The following is a 17,184-nucleotide window of genomic DNA, read 5'->3' as shown; positions in this document are numbered from 1 at the left end:
TTGCGTCCTCCTTGTGCCATTCCACATACGCTTCTTTTTTGTGCACTTGTCGCATCTTGGCGGCAACTCTACACGTTCACGTGTACCGTTAATAATATCTTCTAGTCCATATGAAATATGCCATTTCCATTTGGCCCAGTCGTCAGGTCCTTCAAGCTTATCAATGCTGACCTTATAATCGCCGCTAGCAGTCACGTTTCTTTACAGACATAGGCTCATTTCAAATATTGTTTTAATTAAACTATGTTGTTTGACTTTACACGTGTACTGGGCCCATAACCTGATGAAAAATATTATTTTAAAGGCAAGAAAACATTTTATTAACTTTATAATTACAACCTGGATACGAAAAAAACATTTACTAAAAAAAAACACAGTAGTTTTGTACAAGCCAAGAATAAAGATATTGACAGCAGAGTCATGGAGTAGCACATAAATAAAGACGTCAAGGAATTTTTTCATTTCTTTTAACAGTTTAGATAAAAATACCTTTAAAATAATGATATTTCATCAGTACTTGTACTGTGAACACACAGAATTCCATACTGTAAATTACAAACACTTTAAATGTGCAAATGATACTGGTAATATGTTTCTTTAACCGCATTTGGTGTTTAAAGGGAATTACTGAAGACCAGGCTCAAATTGCTATCTCAAGACTAAAAAACATTTTGCAGTTTTAAAGAGTATTTATTTGCATAGCTCAACGCACAACTCTGGATTTGACTGTACCCATTTTCATGCACAGACGAACGATTCATGTGCTGTCGAACGAATGAAAGCATAATAAGGGCATATTCGCCTAGTAACAGTTGCTGATGTTTTTGGACGATGACGGGGGGAGGTGCATGAAAGCAGTAAGTTAAACGCTTTATAACTTGCCTGACTGTAATTCCAGCTGATGTGAAAGCGATATGTTTCCACAGATTAGTTGACTTGGCTAGGTTTTTGTCTCTGGAAACACGCCTTTGGTTGTATAAACTTTGGCGAAATCTCTGATATCCTGTTCCTCTACATGCAACTTACCCTCATACGCATGACGCCATAGTAAGTGCGAGGAAGTGGATACACGTTTCGTGTCGAAAGGACTTAAAAGTGAGTTAATATTTTTGATATATTTGTGTACGAAGTGTCTTTTAGTATAATAACTATAAACATGTTGTTGAAGCTTTATGCATGTTATAAAAATGTGTTGCACGTATTTAGAAGTAATTACGAACATACGCTATAATGATTGATCTACGTAGATTAGTAGATGTGCTGTTTGACTCTCCGTATTACTGTGTTTTCATTTTAACTGAAATGGCTGAGAGTGCCAAGGCTACGTACGTTAGATTGTAATTTAGTTTTTACTTTATTACTGAAATTTTGCCCACGTGCTCTTTCAGAATGCGTTACGTGGCCGCTTACCTGCTTGCCGCCCTTGGTGGGAAAGAAAATCCAACTTCTGCAGACATTGAAAAGATTCTCAGTTCTGTCGGTATCGAAGCTGATAGTGAGAGACTGAAGAAAGTTATCAGTGAATTGAATGGGAAGAACATTGAAAGTCTGATAGCAGCAGGTAACTTAAAGTTTGTAGTACAGTTTTCTTATGAGCTTAAAGTTTTATTTCAGCCTTTCGGAGAGTGTTGTATATTACAGATATCAAAACGGGCATTTCCTAGTAATATTGCTAGTATAAAACTTACGTTGCACTGACTGAGTGGTAAATCTCTTTAAATAGGCGGGTCATTCCATGTCAACTAAAGTTTCTAAGTGATGTTTATATTAAGTTTTGGACCATTAACAGAAGGAAATGTTTCTATTAAATATAGTTTATACCTCAAAACATACTTTATACAGAATTCTCTATAAACCTATATCACAATGATTGTTATATTACTATATTTATAAAAACAGATCTTATAATTATTCTTGGTAACTCGCTTTACATTTGCAAGAAATGGCTTTTGCATATGATAAAAAAATACCAAAGTTTTTGTGAACGTTTCTTGTAAGTTTTACACACAACTCCAGAAGATCTTAAGTTTTTAACAAAGTTCAAAACATTTAATACTTAATAAAACAAATATTAAAACATAATGAAAACACAACTCACATTACAACATAGGGTAACGCAAGCTACTTTTCATACATCAAACTTGAAAAAACAACTGGAATTTTCGACACTTGGAGGGTTCACTTTTCTGACAAGCTTCTCTTTAGTGTAGTATACCTACCTTTAATTTCAGGCCACTTCGAATCTTTCATTGTAACATCAATTTTAATATCCCCATTTTCAATTTTAGTAAAATTACCAGGAAGAAATGATTTGTGATATTTGGCCACCACCCACTCATCTACTTGTATATCTAGTGATTTTTCTGTTCAGTTAATGTTTTCCTCTGTGGCTGAAGTGTTGTCTTACAATTTCATTATTATAGAGTTCCAAGTGATGAATTTTAGAAATGTTCAAGAAAGGCTTCCAGTTCTTGATTAAAGCCGAGATGTATTTGCTTCTTTGGCTAAAGTCTTCTTCACCCATACCATTTCACGCTGTACTCTTGTACATCAGTACGTAAATCAAGAAGTTTAGCTGCCAATAAATCTTTAAATTTCATGCACTTTTCCAGCCAACAATCGGCTGTAGGCTATGTACACAGAAAAAATTCTGGCCAGTTACTGGTGTACTTAGGTGTTTCAGGTAGTAGGCCCTATGCTATGAAGAGTTAATAGCTCAGGTGAAATTCCTGTGATACCTGCGGACAAACATGGTGTGTGGGAGTTTATGGGCAAGCATGACATATTTGGGTCTTAATTCTTCGAATTTACTTTTACCAATCAGTTTACTGTTTTCTTCATGAAACATTGCTTGGGCTTTGTTCAAAGAAAGCAAGTGTTGTACTTGCAAATTACTCTTACCTTTCTCATCTTCTGCAGTCGCAATGTCTTTGCGCCCAGGGGCCTGTCTGCTAATGTCATCCCTTTCGTAGAATTTGCTCACTGCATTTATTTCATCATTTGTTTTTTGGGTAATTTCCAAGAATGATTGCCTATCAGAATTTGAGCGCTCCAAACAATACATATTGAAGTTGCGATATTAAATTGATTATGGAAGTCTCATGGTGCACGTTATGGGTAGACAGAAGCGTCCGATCCCACGCGTCGGCTTTGACCCGTGGGACGTAAGGGTGTTGTCTTCGTGTGTGACGTCATGACGGCGCAGTGTTTGGTTTGAGTATGGCTGTCTCCAGTTCTGTTTTCTTATTTTGTTTACTTTTCTGATCTGTTCGTTCTATCTCGTGAGATTTTTAAATTTAAAAACGCGTATTACTTATTTTATCTGTTTCCTCCAATTTCTGTTTTAGTTTATTATATTTATCTTTCTGATCTGTTCGTTCTATCCTGTGAGATTTTTTTTTAAAGACAAACACTAATCAGCTACTGAAACATCTTTATCTTCTATGGGTTGCAGCAGTTAAGACCCCTGGGGAGGTGGGTGGGTATTCATGCATGGCTGTCTTCACTTTCACGTTGTAGCTACGCAAGGCGTCTAAATTTGTTTACATTTAGTTTGCCCCCCTACCCAAAACACCCCATTTCCCGCACTTGTCCCGTTAATGTCATTAGGCTTCTTGTGGAAAGTGTGTGTGTTTGTTTTTGTTTCTGCCATATTTGTGACGTCATGGGTCAAAGCAGACGGGCGGGATCGGACGCTTCGGTATTTCCCACATTATGATAAATTACTTGATAGAAATTTGTATCAGTTTTTTGTTTCTTCAGTTTGAGTACATTATGTTCCTGCCATAATTGTTTGACAGTTTCTCTTCATAGCAAGTGTAATGTGTGCTGCTTCTCAAGTTTCTTCTGCGGATTGCCTCACATGGAAAACTTAATTCCATGCAATGCAGTGTAGACAAATGTTTCCATTTTTCCCGGAAATATGGACTGTATTGACTGGTGTTGCGAAATCTGTGAAACTACGTAAGTGGAGTGTGGACACTGAGATTCTGGTGCGATACTGTTGTGAATTTTGTGAAAAGCGAACCAGCATCAGGAAAAATACGTGGTTAGAGTCCTCTAAATTATCGATTCAGACAAACTTAATTCTTGTGTCGTGCTGGATTTGTGATTGTACTCTGCAAGCCACAGCATCAGAAACTGAGCTATTGGGAAATACTGTCTGTGATTACTTCGGGTTTTGCCGAGAAGTGTGCTACGTCATAGTGACAAATGAGTGTGGCAATTGGTGGACCGAATAAAATAGTGGAAGTAGAAGAGTCTCACATTGCTAGATGAAAGAATCAAGAGGATTACCTTCTGAAAGTGAAGTAGATCATATTTGGGTTTATCGTGGGATAGAAAGGGAGTCATGGAAGTGTTTTGTTGTCAGGGTATTGTCGCGAGACAAGGTGACTTTAGTGGGTCTTATAAAGCATTTCATACTGCCTGGAACAAAAGTCATCACTGACGGGTTTGTCATAAGTCTCAAAGGTGAAGGGTTCAAGCACGAATTTACCACTGTCTAGTTTCTCTTCGTATGACGCCAGTGTCCATACCCAGAACATAGAACGCCTGTGGAAGTCCTCCATAAAAAGAGGATTTCCAGGACAGGGGCGAACTGTATTTGTTCCAGTACCTATCCTTTCACGACTTGCGTTTGCAGGGGAAAGTCGATGCATGTGACACTCCGCTGATATTCCTACATGATATTGGCAGTGTTTACCCTGGGTATGGGAAAAAAAGACTTGTCCCTGCAGCTTATACATCTCGCGGAGTGTCAAAAGACAACACCGACGATGACTAGGGTAAGTCGTCTCCTTTCAATTTGAGAGTGCATCTTTAATGCTTTTTTGTCATTCTGTGGCGACACCTTCAAGGATACTCGGAACACGCACCATAAGACTTCCATAATTGATTTACTATTGCATCGTCGATATACATTGTTTGGGGTGCTCTAACTTCAATAGGCAATCATTCTTGAAAATAACCATTTTTTGTTGAGATTCTTTCTACTTCTAAAGGTTAAACAAACGTATGATAAAAGCTCCTAATAACATATATTGGTTTCTGGGTGATGCTGGAAGTACACGTTTCTCTTTCGATGGGCCTTTTCCCAGTGAAGACCATATTTTTATATGGTGGAGAGGCAGAACTACTTGGTGTAGCTGAAGATGCTTCCTTTAGCTCCTTCCTGTACTTTGCAACTCTTTGTCTAACATTCTGTTTCCTGTCTGCAGCAATGCTTTCTTGTTCCATTTTACTCACATTTTCCTGTTCCTGCTTCTTGTTCCTGAATTTTTTCATAGTTTCCTTATTTGATTTTTAATTCTTTATAGCTGCCTTCATTTTTCAATTCCTGCCTTCTTCGTCTTATCTTTTCAGCTGCACTTAAAGGCATTCTGCAAAAATTGCAAATTGTTGTAAAGTAGAAATAGCTATTCCCTATGGGATTTTGTGGCATATGGAGATATACATTAAATATGGTGAAATATTGTTAGTTGTGTTGTATGTAATTCGGAACCAATCTGATCAAAATTATAACTGATCATACAAAAACTATGGTAACTCACATTGCGTGAATTAAATATCCTTTACCAGGAGAAGGCTTCCAGGAGGAAATTTGAGACACCAAATTATCAGGTACAGTTACGTGAAGGACAGCATGGCATACAAGTTTCTACACTTTTAATGTATTTTGTGAATTTTTTTTTTAAATGGCATTTGGTAACTGGTTATGCTTTTGGGTTAGGTTATATAAATGTTTTTGTATTTATCATTCGTAAATTGTTTGTATCTAAACATATACAAAAAAGAAGTTTTACAAATGTAATGATTTTTCTTCCTGACCTTGAAATTGATCAAATCTTCTGCATGAACAAACTCAACAATAGTCGCCAAAACAATGGCTCCCACAAGTAAACAATAGGTTTTGAAGGGGAAAATGAATCTTGCCAGCAAAATTCAATGCCCAACCTACATATGTAACAGGAAATTAGTTCCAAAGAAAAATTATTTTTTTTTATAATCATTCATTTACATGGAATGACCCACGCGTTTCCTGTGATACAACACGATAAATTTTGTAAATGCTTGTAGAGGCGGAATAAATATCTTCATAGCCTTATATGCGGATATCTTAAGGTATTCTCCTGATTTATCTCGAATTGGTATATTTTAATCAATGTTAATGTAATTGTAGTGGCAGAAATGAACAAACTGTATGTGACAAATAGTAGTTGGTGTTGGTTATGGTTTTCAGCAAGTTTGCTTTGGAATGACAAAAATTAAGATTGTGCGTAATGGGTGGTTTTGAAATGGTAACGCGTTGCCCAGAGTTACGTGTAGACTAAGTAGCTCTTGCATGGGTTTGGAAGTAAGGTGACAAGGAAAGAGCTGTACTGTTCATTTACATTACACAGTTAATTTGGTCATGAGTTGCCTGGATCCTTTTGTACTTGAAGGTTGTGTTGTAAACAATTTTCATGTGGTAATGATAGGTTCACTTCATTTTTTAATGAGTTCACTTTTTATTAGAGGACAAAGTAAACCAGTGTTAACTTTGCTCTTCTACTTTGAGGTTGAGCTTTGCGTAAGTTGTGGGTGGTTTGTGTAAACTTGTTTATTTTCACTTGCACAGGATTTGGATATTTGTTTTGTTTTTAGGTCGTGAGAAGTTGGCATCAATGCCAGTTGGTGGTGCTGCTGCTCCTGCTGCTGCAGCTGCAGCTGGAGGTGGCGGTGCTGCTGCAGCTGCTGCTCCAGAGAAGGGTTAGTGAAGTGTCTGTATTTTGTTTTTGTACACAAAATGATGAATCTCATAAATCACCATCTTTCGCCTGAAACTGAGATGAAAATCTTTGGTCTGATATTCTTTGTCAATAGCTGTGAATTAATATGTCTTGTGTGGTTCTGATGATGCCCTTTTTCTTACAGAGGAGAAGAAACCAGAAAAGAAAGAAGAGTCTGAATCTGATGATGATGACATGGGCTTTGGATTATTTGACTAAGTTCGGAAACTGAACAGGGAAAGGTTAGTTCAAAGCATAATGGCATGTTTTTATGTCTGTAGGTCAGTGATGATTCATGAAAATCACCATCTTTCGCCTGAAAGATTTTGATGTAAATCAGTAATCTGATACTGCATGTTACATTCGGTTTTTAAGGAAGATAAGCTCATCTGTTCTAATAATGCTTTCTCTTTGTTACAGAGAAGGAACAGGAAGAATGTGAATTGGAATGGACTTTGACTAAGTTTGTAACTTTATGCATACCTGAATGTATAATTGCTATGTAAAGTTGAATTGATAATAAATATTTTACATAAACCTTTTGTACTTTCATAAATGTGTTCCCTTAAGTAATTGTGTGGTTAACAATGGTACCTTGTTGTTGGAAAATCTTCTGAGAAGGGTGAAACTTTTACCCTTAAAGGTAATCTTCAGCAAGAAGTACTGGTATTGAACTTTTTTGGGGGGGGGGGGGGGGTTAAGGTTTTGGCCAGCAACTTTAAGCAAGCTTTTTAGTCATAGATTTCCACAGCATTATGTCCAGGTTACTGAATTTGTCTATCAACGATTTGCCTGAATTAAATGTTTTAAATGTGTGGCTAATCATTGACATGGTTTTTAGGTTTGTAGTAGACCTTTGAAAAGTTAGTTTTAATCAGTAGAAAATGTTCAGTCGTACTTGGAAGAATTTTGCTTGCTAACATTCCAGTAGGCTGTTTTTCATTAATTTTAAATTTGAAAGGTTTGTCAATTTTTATTCTTTTGGTTCAGTGGCTAGGTAACTAATAGCTTTGAATCTGTAAGCTACATATGCAACACACACGCGCGCGCGTGTGCATTCACAAGAAACTGAAATTCAACCCCCCCCCCCCCCTTCCCCTTACAGTGGTGTTAAATCTTAAAATCACTGATCAGGTAAAACCTCTTTGGGAAGTTTAAAGTGAGTATAGTGTACAACAGTAAATCCGAAGGCAAGTTATGTCTTTAAAAGTACTTATTTGCAGTTTCACCATATGACAGTTCTTTTACTTGCACTGATTAATTTTTGTGTGGTAACAAATTTAAAAGCACTGCACATAGGGCCGACATGGTATGTGCATGTTGAAAACTGAAATAGATGACACTTAATTCACAGTGCAGTATTGCCAGTCCTGAAACTTATCATAAACTATGATTAAGTATTTGTTTGGGAAGGCTTGTACACAAACTTAGTGTCAAGTTTTGACAATGTGCGTACACTCGTTGACATAGGTATTTGGCCGGATGGAGCTGTTTGAATTCACCTGCTTCTATATGGTTTAAGTGTAAATGGGCATGGAGTTTCTACAGAGGCTGTTGTGTAGGTAGTTGAAAGGAAAAACTTTAATATTTACAAAATTAAATCAGCTGTTAAATCTGAGTTGTTAAAGCTGTTGCCTCTGCATTTGATATCCAATCCAGTATAAACCTCTAGCTGTCCCCTCCCTGAACACAATTTAAAAATAAAGCAGGGCACTGCCTTGATTATGATTAGTGATGCCAGCCTGGCCAAACTTTCAGCCTCCTATTTCACAATATGCACAATTCCATTACTTGAATGCTGATAGTTGCCTATTCATTAAAATTCTCACTGCAATAAATGTCATGATGTTTTTTGCCAGACCAGGCATGTGATCCAAGCACTTGCTGTTGCCATATGACAGTCAAAAATTGAAATGGAGGCAACAGCAAATGCGAATTATGGTATAAATCGTAGGTACAAGTGAGCAAACTGCATTAGTACAAATGGCGAAGCACTGGAAGGTGCTACTGTGGATGTGAGAAAAATTCATTACATGCTTGGCTTACACAGCAATGTAGTCAAAAGAAATGTTTAAATGCTTTAAGAACAAAAAGTGTGCTTACTGGTAAACAGGTGCAATTATTTCTTTAAAAATTTATTACTTCATATTATATTGCTTATGATTATGGTGACAAATTATGTGGTTATCATTTAGGTTTTTGATGAATCATACCAAAGATCATGCTATCTTTCCTGTAACATAGTATGTGATCATAAGATCCTTTTAGAGTGCTTCACTTGTCACTGCAGGCATCAGAAACAAATGTAGAACCATTGCTAATACAGTGTAAAGATTTTTTTCCACAGGTCATGAGTGTCCTGCTTTTAATTTTTTCTCAAGCGTAAGATGTCAGTGAAGAGTGTCAGTTAACTTGTGCAACATTTTGGGCTAATGCAAATGAAAGCTGGAGTGGCAGTTGTGTTCAGTGCACTATCTTCACACTTTTGTTCAAAAGCAAACCAATCCCCTCGGTGTTTAACATGGATCTAATGGGGTATCTTGGGTGCCCCATCTGACCTCGTTGGAATGTACAGCTCTAATATTCCTTCCTGTGTGCCTGTTAACATAATGTAGCATTCTCTTCTGTTTCTCTGGTGTATATACTTGTTCTCATATACAAGTGGCAGGTGAACACTAGTGAATTGTAAAGGATGCTTCATGCACAGTACTTAGTACTGTTATAAAAGCTATTTAGTTTACTATTAAAAACATTAAAATGTTGTATGGTTTGACAAATATTGCTTACTGTGTACTAGCTACTGATTTTTCACACAAGGTAATCAAATGTGAACAGGAATTTTTGGTAGTGTTTTTCTTTTTTGCAGTGTCAAGACCTCTCAGTGGATTCAATAGTATGCAAAACTTAACACAATGCAGTGAATAACAGAAACTGTAAATTAACTTATGTAAAATTTCTTCAGTTTAGAAGTGCATTGGTTGACTAATTAAATATACAATTTACATACACACATGATATGTGAGAAAATGCAATACAATACATCTAAAGGCTTGAAACTTCACTAGTTACTGCAAATCCTTGCAAGTTTTCTCTTGTTTGATATGACTGACAAACTGTGAAAATTTTCAGTTACTTTGTAGTGAGTTTGATTATTTGGGAACACATGATAAATGAAATTAAAACAATATACCTCAGGCTGGGTGTAAACCATTTGCAGGAAGTAACACAAAATTATTTGCAGGCAGTGAGTGTGTTCAGCATGGGAGATTGAGTTGCTTAGAAACAATTATGAAAACACATTTGGGCACATTTGCACCAAATGACATTCAGTAGAAATCAATTTTACACATGAATTCAGCTTCATTGTTAGTTGCTTCTTGAAACATGGACCTAAACTCCAAATTTTATGCTTACCTATCATCCTTAACAATTTGAGTAATAGGAAACCTCTGTTGTGCAATTTGAATGAACATTAAATCCTCTGTTTTTGACAAATTTGAAATGTGTACTTAAGCAAAAAATGTTACAATGATTTGTTTGTTCTGCTCCCAAAGTAGATTGTGTATTCCTTCCCTTGGAACATACTGGTTATTGCAAATTCAGTGGTCATTGTGCACATTCAGGTTGCCTGGATTGCTCAAGGATTGTTCTGACCAGCATTATAAATGTACAATAGCCAACTTTCATTTTATGAATATAGGGCAGAATGTGGTTGAGCTGTGGCAGTATGGATGTTCTGTGAGCTTCCTCTGTATTTTGCAGCACCGAAATCTTGCAGAGGTCCTAAACTTGAAATTTGGACATAATTATTGAAGTACACTACCCAGCTACTTTGAACTTAGCTTTATGTCAAGCTGTGTTTTTTAAGCCCCATTTTTCACATTTATAGGCATAGCACAAACAGTCTCTTGAATGGAATGCAGCACTTACCAAGTCTGCCACATAACATGCTATACTTCAGCAGTGTAACTAAAGGAAGTGACAGTGGTGAATGGGATTTCCTAGGGCTTCAACAACTTAGTTATTAGTCCTTTTATCCTCATAGTCAACCATGTAGCAGAATTTTGCATCTAATATAGGCAGGCAAAGAGCTGCGACACTGTCAGAAGAAATGACTTAATGGAGAACAGGGAACTGAGTGTACCAATACAAGACTGTGTGCACAGCTGAAATAGTAGCAGCAGGAGAATGTGTTTGGGTAAAGTTTCACTCAGAACAAAAAGGCTTGGTGCCATTATGTAAAAGCAAAAAAGAACATACCAGTTGCAGAACTGAAGGCAGCTCCAATATTCAAAATGAAGTTGAAACAACATAGTATTGTAAATTGTAAATAATGTTTTATAAAAAGTAGCTGTCTGGTGTGTGTGCATGTTTTCACCTTCTCACAGTGGTTCAGTCAACAGCTTCAGAGCTCTGCCACTATTGATAGATTGAGAGCATATAATGCATAGAAACATGATGGCAAAGGGACTGTGAGTAATGTAATGTGGAACGCTCCACTCCAGACCCTGATGCGTAGATTTGACATGAAACTGGCAGTAAGTAAATGACTGGTAATGCGATTCGATCAAACTTTTCCAGAGTGGGTATCAGAGACCACCGATCTTCATGCAAGAACATTGGATGTTGGTTTAAATCACATTTTTGTGTGACTATGGTGATCAGCAAGCAACTTTTGAGATTAAGCGGATGAAACCAATTCCCTACTGATAGCACCACCATCATTCCATTAGAAAATGCAAAAGATTACAAAATTCTTTTTAATCTTTTAAGTCCTTATGTGGCATACATGCTACATCAGCTTTTTCTTTCTTGCTTGGGGAATAAAACAATACTATACTTATGTATGTATTTAACTGGGGACCTAGAAACAACAGAGGCTTCGTCCCAGCCCTAGCCCTCGGTGGTACACAAACAGGCTATAGCAGCCCACTCACCACACCGCCGCCCCACACTGAACCCAGGGTTATTGTGCGGTTCGGCCCCCGCAGTAGACCCTCCCCCCCACCCAGGAATGTCTCATTCCAGATGTGTGTAACCCCAATGTTTGCGTGGTAATTATGGTGTATGCGTACATGGAGACTGTGTTTGTGCAGCAATCGCTGACAGTAACTGTGGCGGAATAAGGGGAACCAGCCCGCATTAACCGAGGCAGATGGAAAACCGCCTTAAAAACCATCGACAGGCTGGCCAGCACACCGGACCTCAACACTACTCCACTGGGATTGTATATCACTTGTTTTTGTTTCTCAACATTCCCACTAGTTGGTAGCATCTGCTTGAAGTAAGCTGTATTTTGCAGTGTCAGCACATGTTAGAGAAGGTTAATTTCTTTGTTTTAGGAATTTTGGACTAGTGTGTGTTTAGAATATGCTAATGCACCCTGCTCTATAAATGTTTATTTCATCACAAGGAAACAGCAATATATTTTTTAGTGTAGCACTGGGCGTACATTTAGCAATGACATACTTTCACATTCCAATGGCATTGTTTTCAGAATTTTTAGGTGTTTGAATCGAGTTTTCTACATGCTTACTATTTAAGACACTAAATTTTAGCTTTTTATTTTGTCCCAGAACAATGTATTGGCCACAGATATAAAATTCGCATTCATATTATCAAAGCTGAAGATGTAAGAGGTTCTGACCTGTGTGTTCAGCATGTATTATTACTGTAATATATTGCTGGCTGGAAGGCTTCTGCATAAATGCTGGTATGTATAAAAAAATTAAAAAAGCATTTGGTGTTTAAGTCTTGTGGATGGTTAGCACTCTAGGAAAGTTGTAATCAGGATCCGAATTTTATTGTCTCATAATCTACATGGTAAATCATCTGATTTAGTGTACAGGAGACTCATCAAGCTTGTAACTACAATAGATTGTACATGGAATACAACATTTACCATAACTATAAAGTATATATCTCCTATTATATAGTCAGATCACCATTAAAAAATACATCAATAACGTAATTGCATTTTTGTACAATAGTGCTATATAATTTTCTTTTTTCTGAAGCAATTTCAATCTTTCGAAAATTTGACTTTAATTTTGTATATTTTCATCCCCATATCCTGTGGGGCCTGCACAAAAAGATTGAGTTTATATGTAAGAACCATGAAACTTACTTTTTTCTAGTTTCATATCCGTGCCATAAGTTACTCTGAGCAAACAATTCTGGATTGTTATTTGTAAAAAGAATTTTCATATAAATACAGTGAGGGAACACTTAGTATATTTAAGTCTCTAATAGTGGCTGACGAGGTTGTCTATGCTTAGCACTACATGTTCCTAATAATTTTCTCCTCTCAAATTGCTAACATTTCCCAAGACAATGTCATATCTCACTATTGCTTCAACGTAGCTACACTTCACTACCTTCTCCGTGTCTTTGGCAGTGACATAGCAAATGCCAGGCTGTTCAGTTTATTTTTTAGTCTATATATTTCTGTCCATTTGTGTTCCTAAGAATTTAACACATTCTGCTTCATATAGTTCCAGACTTCCATGTACGATTTGAATATCATTTATTTTATATTGTTTAGTCTTAAACTGCGTAAGCTGTGTTTTCGAAATATTTAGTTTTAGGCCATTTAAATGGAACCACAAGTCTGGATTTTCTAGACTTTTTATAACATTTCCAGGAATTTCTTCTGCATTTTAATTTTCCATCAGTGCTGTGTGTCATAAGTGAATAAAACTGAATGATGACATATTTATGGCTAAGTCATTCATGTAAACGAAGAAGAAATATTAAGCCTCAAATTGATACTTGTGGTACTCCCTCGTATGGTAGTTCTCCATTTCGAAGAGTATTTTTCTCTATCTGAGGTTATGACTATCCTTTGCTGTCTGTCAGAAATGATTTACATCTCTGCGAGGCAGTGCATATAATTCCGAATTTTTGCACTTTATGTAATTGTGAGTGGTTTACACAATCTAATGCTTTGAACAGGTCACAGAAGATACTGGTCTTTTTTGTGATTTATCTAAGGTGGAACTAACTTTATTTATGAATTTATTAATTGTGATTTTGCCTTTTTGGAAACCAAATTGATTTTTTTGAGATTATGTGAAATGTGTGACAAATTTTGAATTTGGATTGCAACAATCGTTTCAAATATTTTAGAAGATACCCAGAAGAAGGGAAACTGGAATAATGGTTTCATTTACGCATATTTTAGAACTCCTGAAAAGTCACCACCTTCACGATTATTTCAGACAGTGGGTGTGCAATTATACCTGAAGCTGCTTTGATGGTTTTTCATCCCATCCCAAAGAATTTTTATTTTTTAGGCTTAACATTGTTTTTTTCTTCATCTTTTGCTGTTACTTTATCAAATGTTATTCGACTCTCATTCTTGCTCCGACTTGACCCAGATAAATTTACATTAACTTGATATGAATCTACATCAACATCAGATTTTGCTACTGTTAAACTAAACCCCATTCGTTTTGCAGTAAATTAAGATTCTAATCGTTTGTGGGATGTGTGTCAGATCTGTCATTACCTAAAACATTTGTGGCAATGACAGCATTTGTAAATTAAAGTTTTAGCCAGTCTAAGTGTTATTTGAGGTTTCTGTTGTAAATTGTTTGCACCTAAGTGGCAGTTACTTTCAGGTAATGACTGGAAGTACCAATAGTAAGGTGATAATTTAGTGATTCTGAATTAATGAATTATTTCGACATTCATTTGGGTGATTGGCAGTTTCTGATTTTCTTTCCTGTATCAAAGTTTTACATCAGACTATTATAGTCATAGAATCCCAAACCCTTCCTCCTCTGCATTAATCAAAAAGTTGAATTTTTTTCACATTTATCAGTCATACCCCTTTAAGTATCATTCAATGAATAAGCTACGCTTTGTTCCTGTAGAATGGCAAGGCTGTTGCTTTTAACCCTATCATGGAACTCTTCCTCAACCCTGAGGTGTGTGTAATATTCTGGAATTATAGCCTTCATGTTGGTTCTGTGATCCTCAAATCATCTTGAACGTTAAGAAATAAATCACATCTGCAGTAAATTACCAGTACTGCTGAAAAAAAAAAAGTCACAAAAACCATTTAGTGAATAATGCACTCCATAACTCAATGACAGGACTGGACTTCTATTTATTTTTTGGACAACAATGAAGTGTAATGTTATGCTTATTTCAGTCTTGGGTTAATGCTTATGAGAAGTAGTCCACTACTGGGAACATTTTTCCTACTGCCAGTATCTCATCATACCATGAATTTAGAATTAATTATTAACATTTTTATCTTTCAGGTTCACAAGCTGTAAATAGTTCCATAATAAGCCAACATTAACATCATGTGTTGAAAGTGATGCAACATTATTTGTATTGCAATGAGACAGGCTGCATTCTTGTGTTGCATAGAAAAAACACTAAGCACTAATGAGAGCGAATTTTATCCATATTGGATGCTGTTGAACCACATGTGACTGTTCCTTCATAGGGTGTAGAAAATATTCCACTATCAGTCTGACAAGGCTGAAACTGATCATGTAATGAATAAATAATCTTCTATTTTGACTGGTAGTGGAAATTTTTCTACACCCTATTAATGAGAGCATTTGAACAGTTTTTACTGCTATTTTTACTACTTGCAAACTTGTTTTGAGAACATTGGGGGAGGGGGCACAGGGACAGAGAAAATTTTGTTCCCCAAAATTGGTTCACTTGCAAGGATGCAGGAAACAGATGAAGGAGGTACTATCCATTTTGCCATAAAAAACAAAAATGGTTTGTGTGTATGCAGCATGACAACTCCACTGTTTCTACAGCATCAAATACAACAGGTGCAAACCCAGTAACTAATATAAAAGATTTCTTAACAGTTTAAGAGACCTGACCATCCTGACACTACAACAAGAATGTGGGTGGAGTTGATTGCGTGGATCAAAGTGTAAATCAGTACACAATAAATATCCATAACAGTAAAATATACTGGGCTCTTTTCAGTTGTTTATTGCATGTCACTGTATACAATGTCTTGATACTCTAACCCAAAAATAAATATATCTTCTATCGTAAATTTAATTTGACACCACTGAAAGGGACTGAACGAACCCTAGACTCCTTTTTTAATTTGACGTATGTGACTACTGAAAGGGACTAAACGAACCCTAGACTCCATTATTACAACAGATGAGTTGCAGTGTGATGGTATGTAGCATCTGATTAGGAAAATACAGAAAAAATGTGTTGGAATAATCTGTAAGACGGCCTGTACAGAGTGCAAGAAATTAAATTTGGGGCTGTGTTGGATGTTTCGCTGCTTATCACACCAAATAATTCATTGGTTTCGTTATTTGTACTCTTGTTCCATTTATATCAGTGAAACGTGTGTAACCTTTTCATACGAATGTACTTTTTGTTCTCAACAGCTTAGCATTGCACGAATGGTACGGTGTATTGTAGAACTAGAAAGATAAAAATTGCTTTTCCCACTTTAAACGCTTCTTTTTCAAGATGAGAAAGACATAACAAATGCACAAAAAAAAAACTCTGGCCCTACCGTGTTAACGTAATCTTGAGCCGCATGATCAAGCACGTTAGGCAATGTTAGACACAGCAGATTCACTTTACCGTGCCATATATTAATTTGACAAGTATCGCCTGTTGGTTTGGGTGTACAACTTGCTTGTTAAAATTAATTCAAGTTTAAGTTATATTTTAATTGCTCGAAGTAGACATAAATAGTATTAAAAATCAAAGTACGCAACAGTTCGCAAGTGAAGCACTACACATCACATAGAAAAATCTACTACTACTAAATGCCTTACTTCCATCGGCAATTCTTACTACCAATTCCTTAACACATGTCACTCGTAACACCTCGCATCAATAAATGCCTGTCGTGCTGCGCAAGGTGTTCATGTGGCATGTTTCTAAGAAGGGTGTGCTTCCGCAATCACTTCTGAGACAGATGTCTTTGATAAAGAAACTATATTTACAGGATAGCGCTTTTGTTCAGTTATATTTATTCCTGCAATATTTAGCGCACAGTAACATCACTTACTTTTTAAGAATCGAGATGAATGCTTTGGATTGTGCGCAGTGATACATCGCAGGACTATTTCCAGTGTGGCAGTGGGAAGCCATGTTGGGTGGCAGTGAGTGGCAGTTTCAGTCGTGAGTGCGATTAGTTGTAAGGTGGACATTCGGAAAGGAGCTATTATTACTAAAACATAATAATATCGCCGTGGACTCTATGCAGCTGTAACCACCATGACGCAGATGTTACCGATACGGTTTCAAGAGCACCTACAGGTGAGACATAGCGTTATTTAAAAGACGCCAAGTAGCAAGGTGCCGCAGATTCATGAAGAAATTGCAGCTCGAAAGTTAAATTGCTGAAGAGAACCACTTACTAAATTAAACTGTGTGCTGGAATATATTGCAATTG

At 36.6% G+C, this 17,184-nt stretch overlaps 2 protein-coding genes across 2 annotated transcripts in view; both read left to right on the top strand.

Moving 5' to 3' along the window:
* The first annotated feature begins 940 nt into the window (after window positions 1-940).
* On the top strand, window positions 941-7,307 carry LOC126100900 (60S acidic ribosomal protein P2-like). The gene is made up of 5 exons (XM_049911566.1): window positions 941-1,095; window positions 1,389-1,561; window positions 6,646-6,750; window positions 6,916-7,012; window positions 7,191-7,307. The coding sequence occupies exons 2-4, from the start codon at window positions 1,390-1,392 to the stop codon at window positions 6,987-6,989; spliced, it is 351 nt and encodes a 116-aa protein (XP_049767523.1). The 5' UTR covers window positions 941-1,095; window position 1,389; the 3' UTR covers window positions 6,990-7,012; window positions 7,191-7,307.
* A 9,554-nt stretch (window positions 7,308-16,861) lies between these two features.
* Window positions 16,862-17,184, top strand: part of LOC126101157 (clathrin heavy chain) — a 161,207-nt gene continuing 160,884 nt past the window's right edge. Inside the window, exon 1 of the mRNA XM_049911850.1 lies at window positions 16,862-17,048. Within this exon, the coding sequence (XP_049767807.1) occupies window positions 17,007-17,048 (42 nt within the window). The 5' untranslated portion in view covers window positions 16,862-17,006. The remainder of the gene's footprint in view (window positions 17,049-17,184) is intronic.

This window comes from Schistocerca cancellata, chromosome 9 (genome assembly GCF_023864275.1).
Source record: "Schistocerca cancellata isolate TAMUIC-IGC-003103 chromosome 9, iqSchCanc2.1, whole genome shotgun sequence".
NCBI classification, from domain to species: domain Eukaryota; kingdom Metazoa; phylum Arthropoda; class Insecta; order Orthoptera; family Acrididae; genus Schistocerca; species Schistocerca cancellata.
The sequence above is the reverse complement of the archived record's forward strand: the minus strand, read 5'-3'. Positions and strand labels throughout refer to the sequence as shown.

Coding starts and splice junctions, on each gene's coding strand:
- LOC126100900 (XM_049911566.1), top strand. CDS start 1,390: ATGCGTTACGTGGCCGCTTACCTGCTTGCCGCCCTTGGTGGGAAAGAA. Junction 1,562..6,645: donor TGAAAGTCTGATAGCAGCAG/GTAACTTAAAGT, acceptor TTTTGTTTTTAG/GTCGTGAGAAGTTGGCATCA. Junction 6,751..6,915: donor AGCTGCTGCTCCAGAGAAGG/GTTAGTGAAGTG, acceptor TTTTTCTTACAG/AGGAGAAGAAACCAGAAAAG.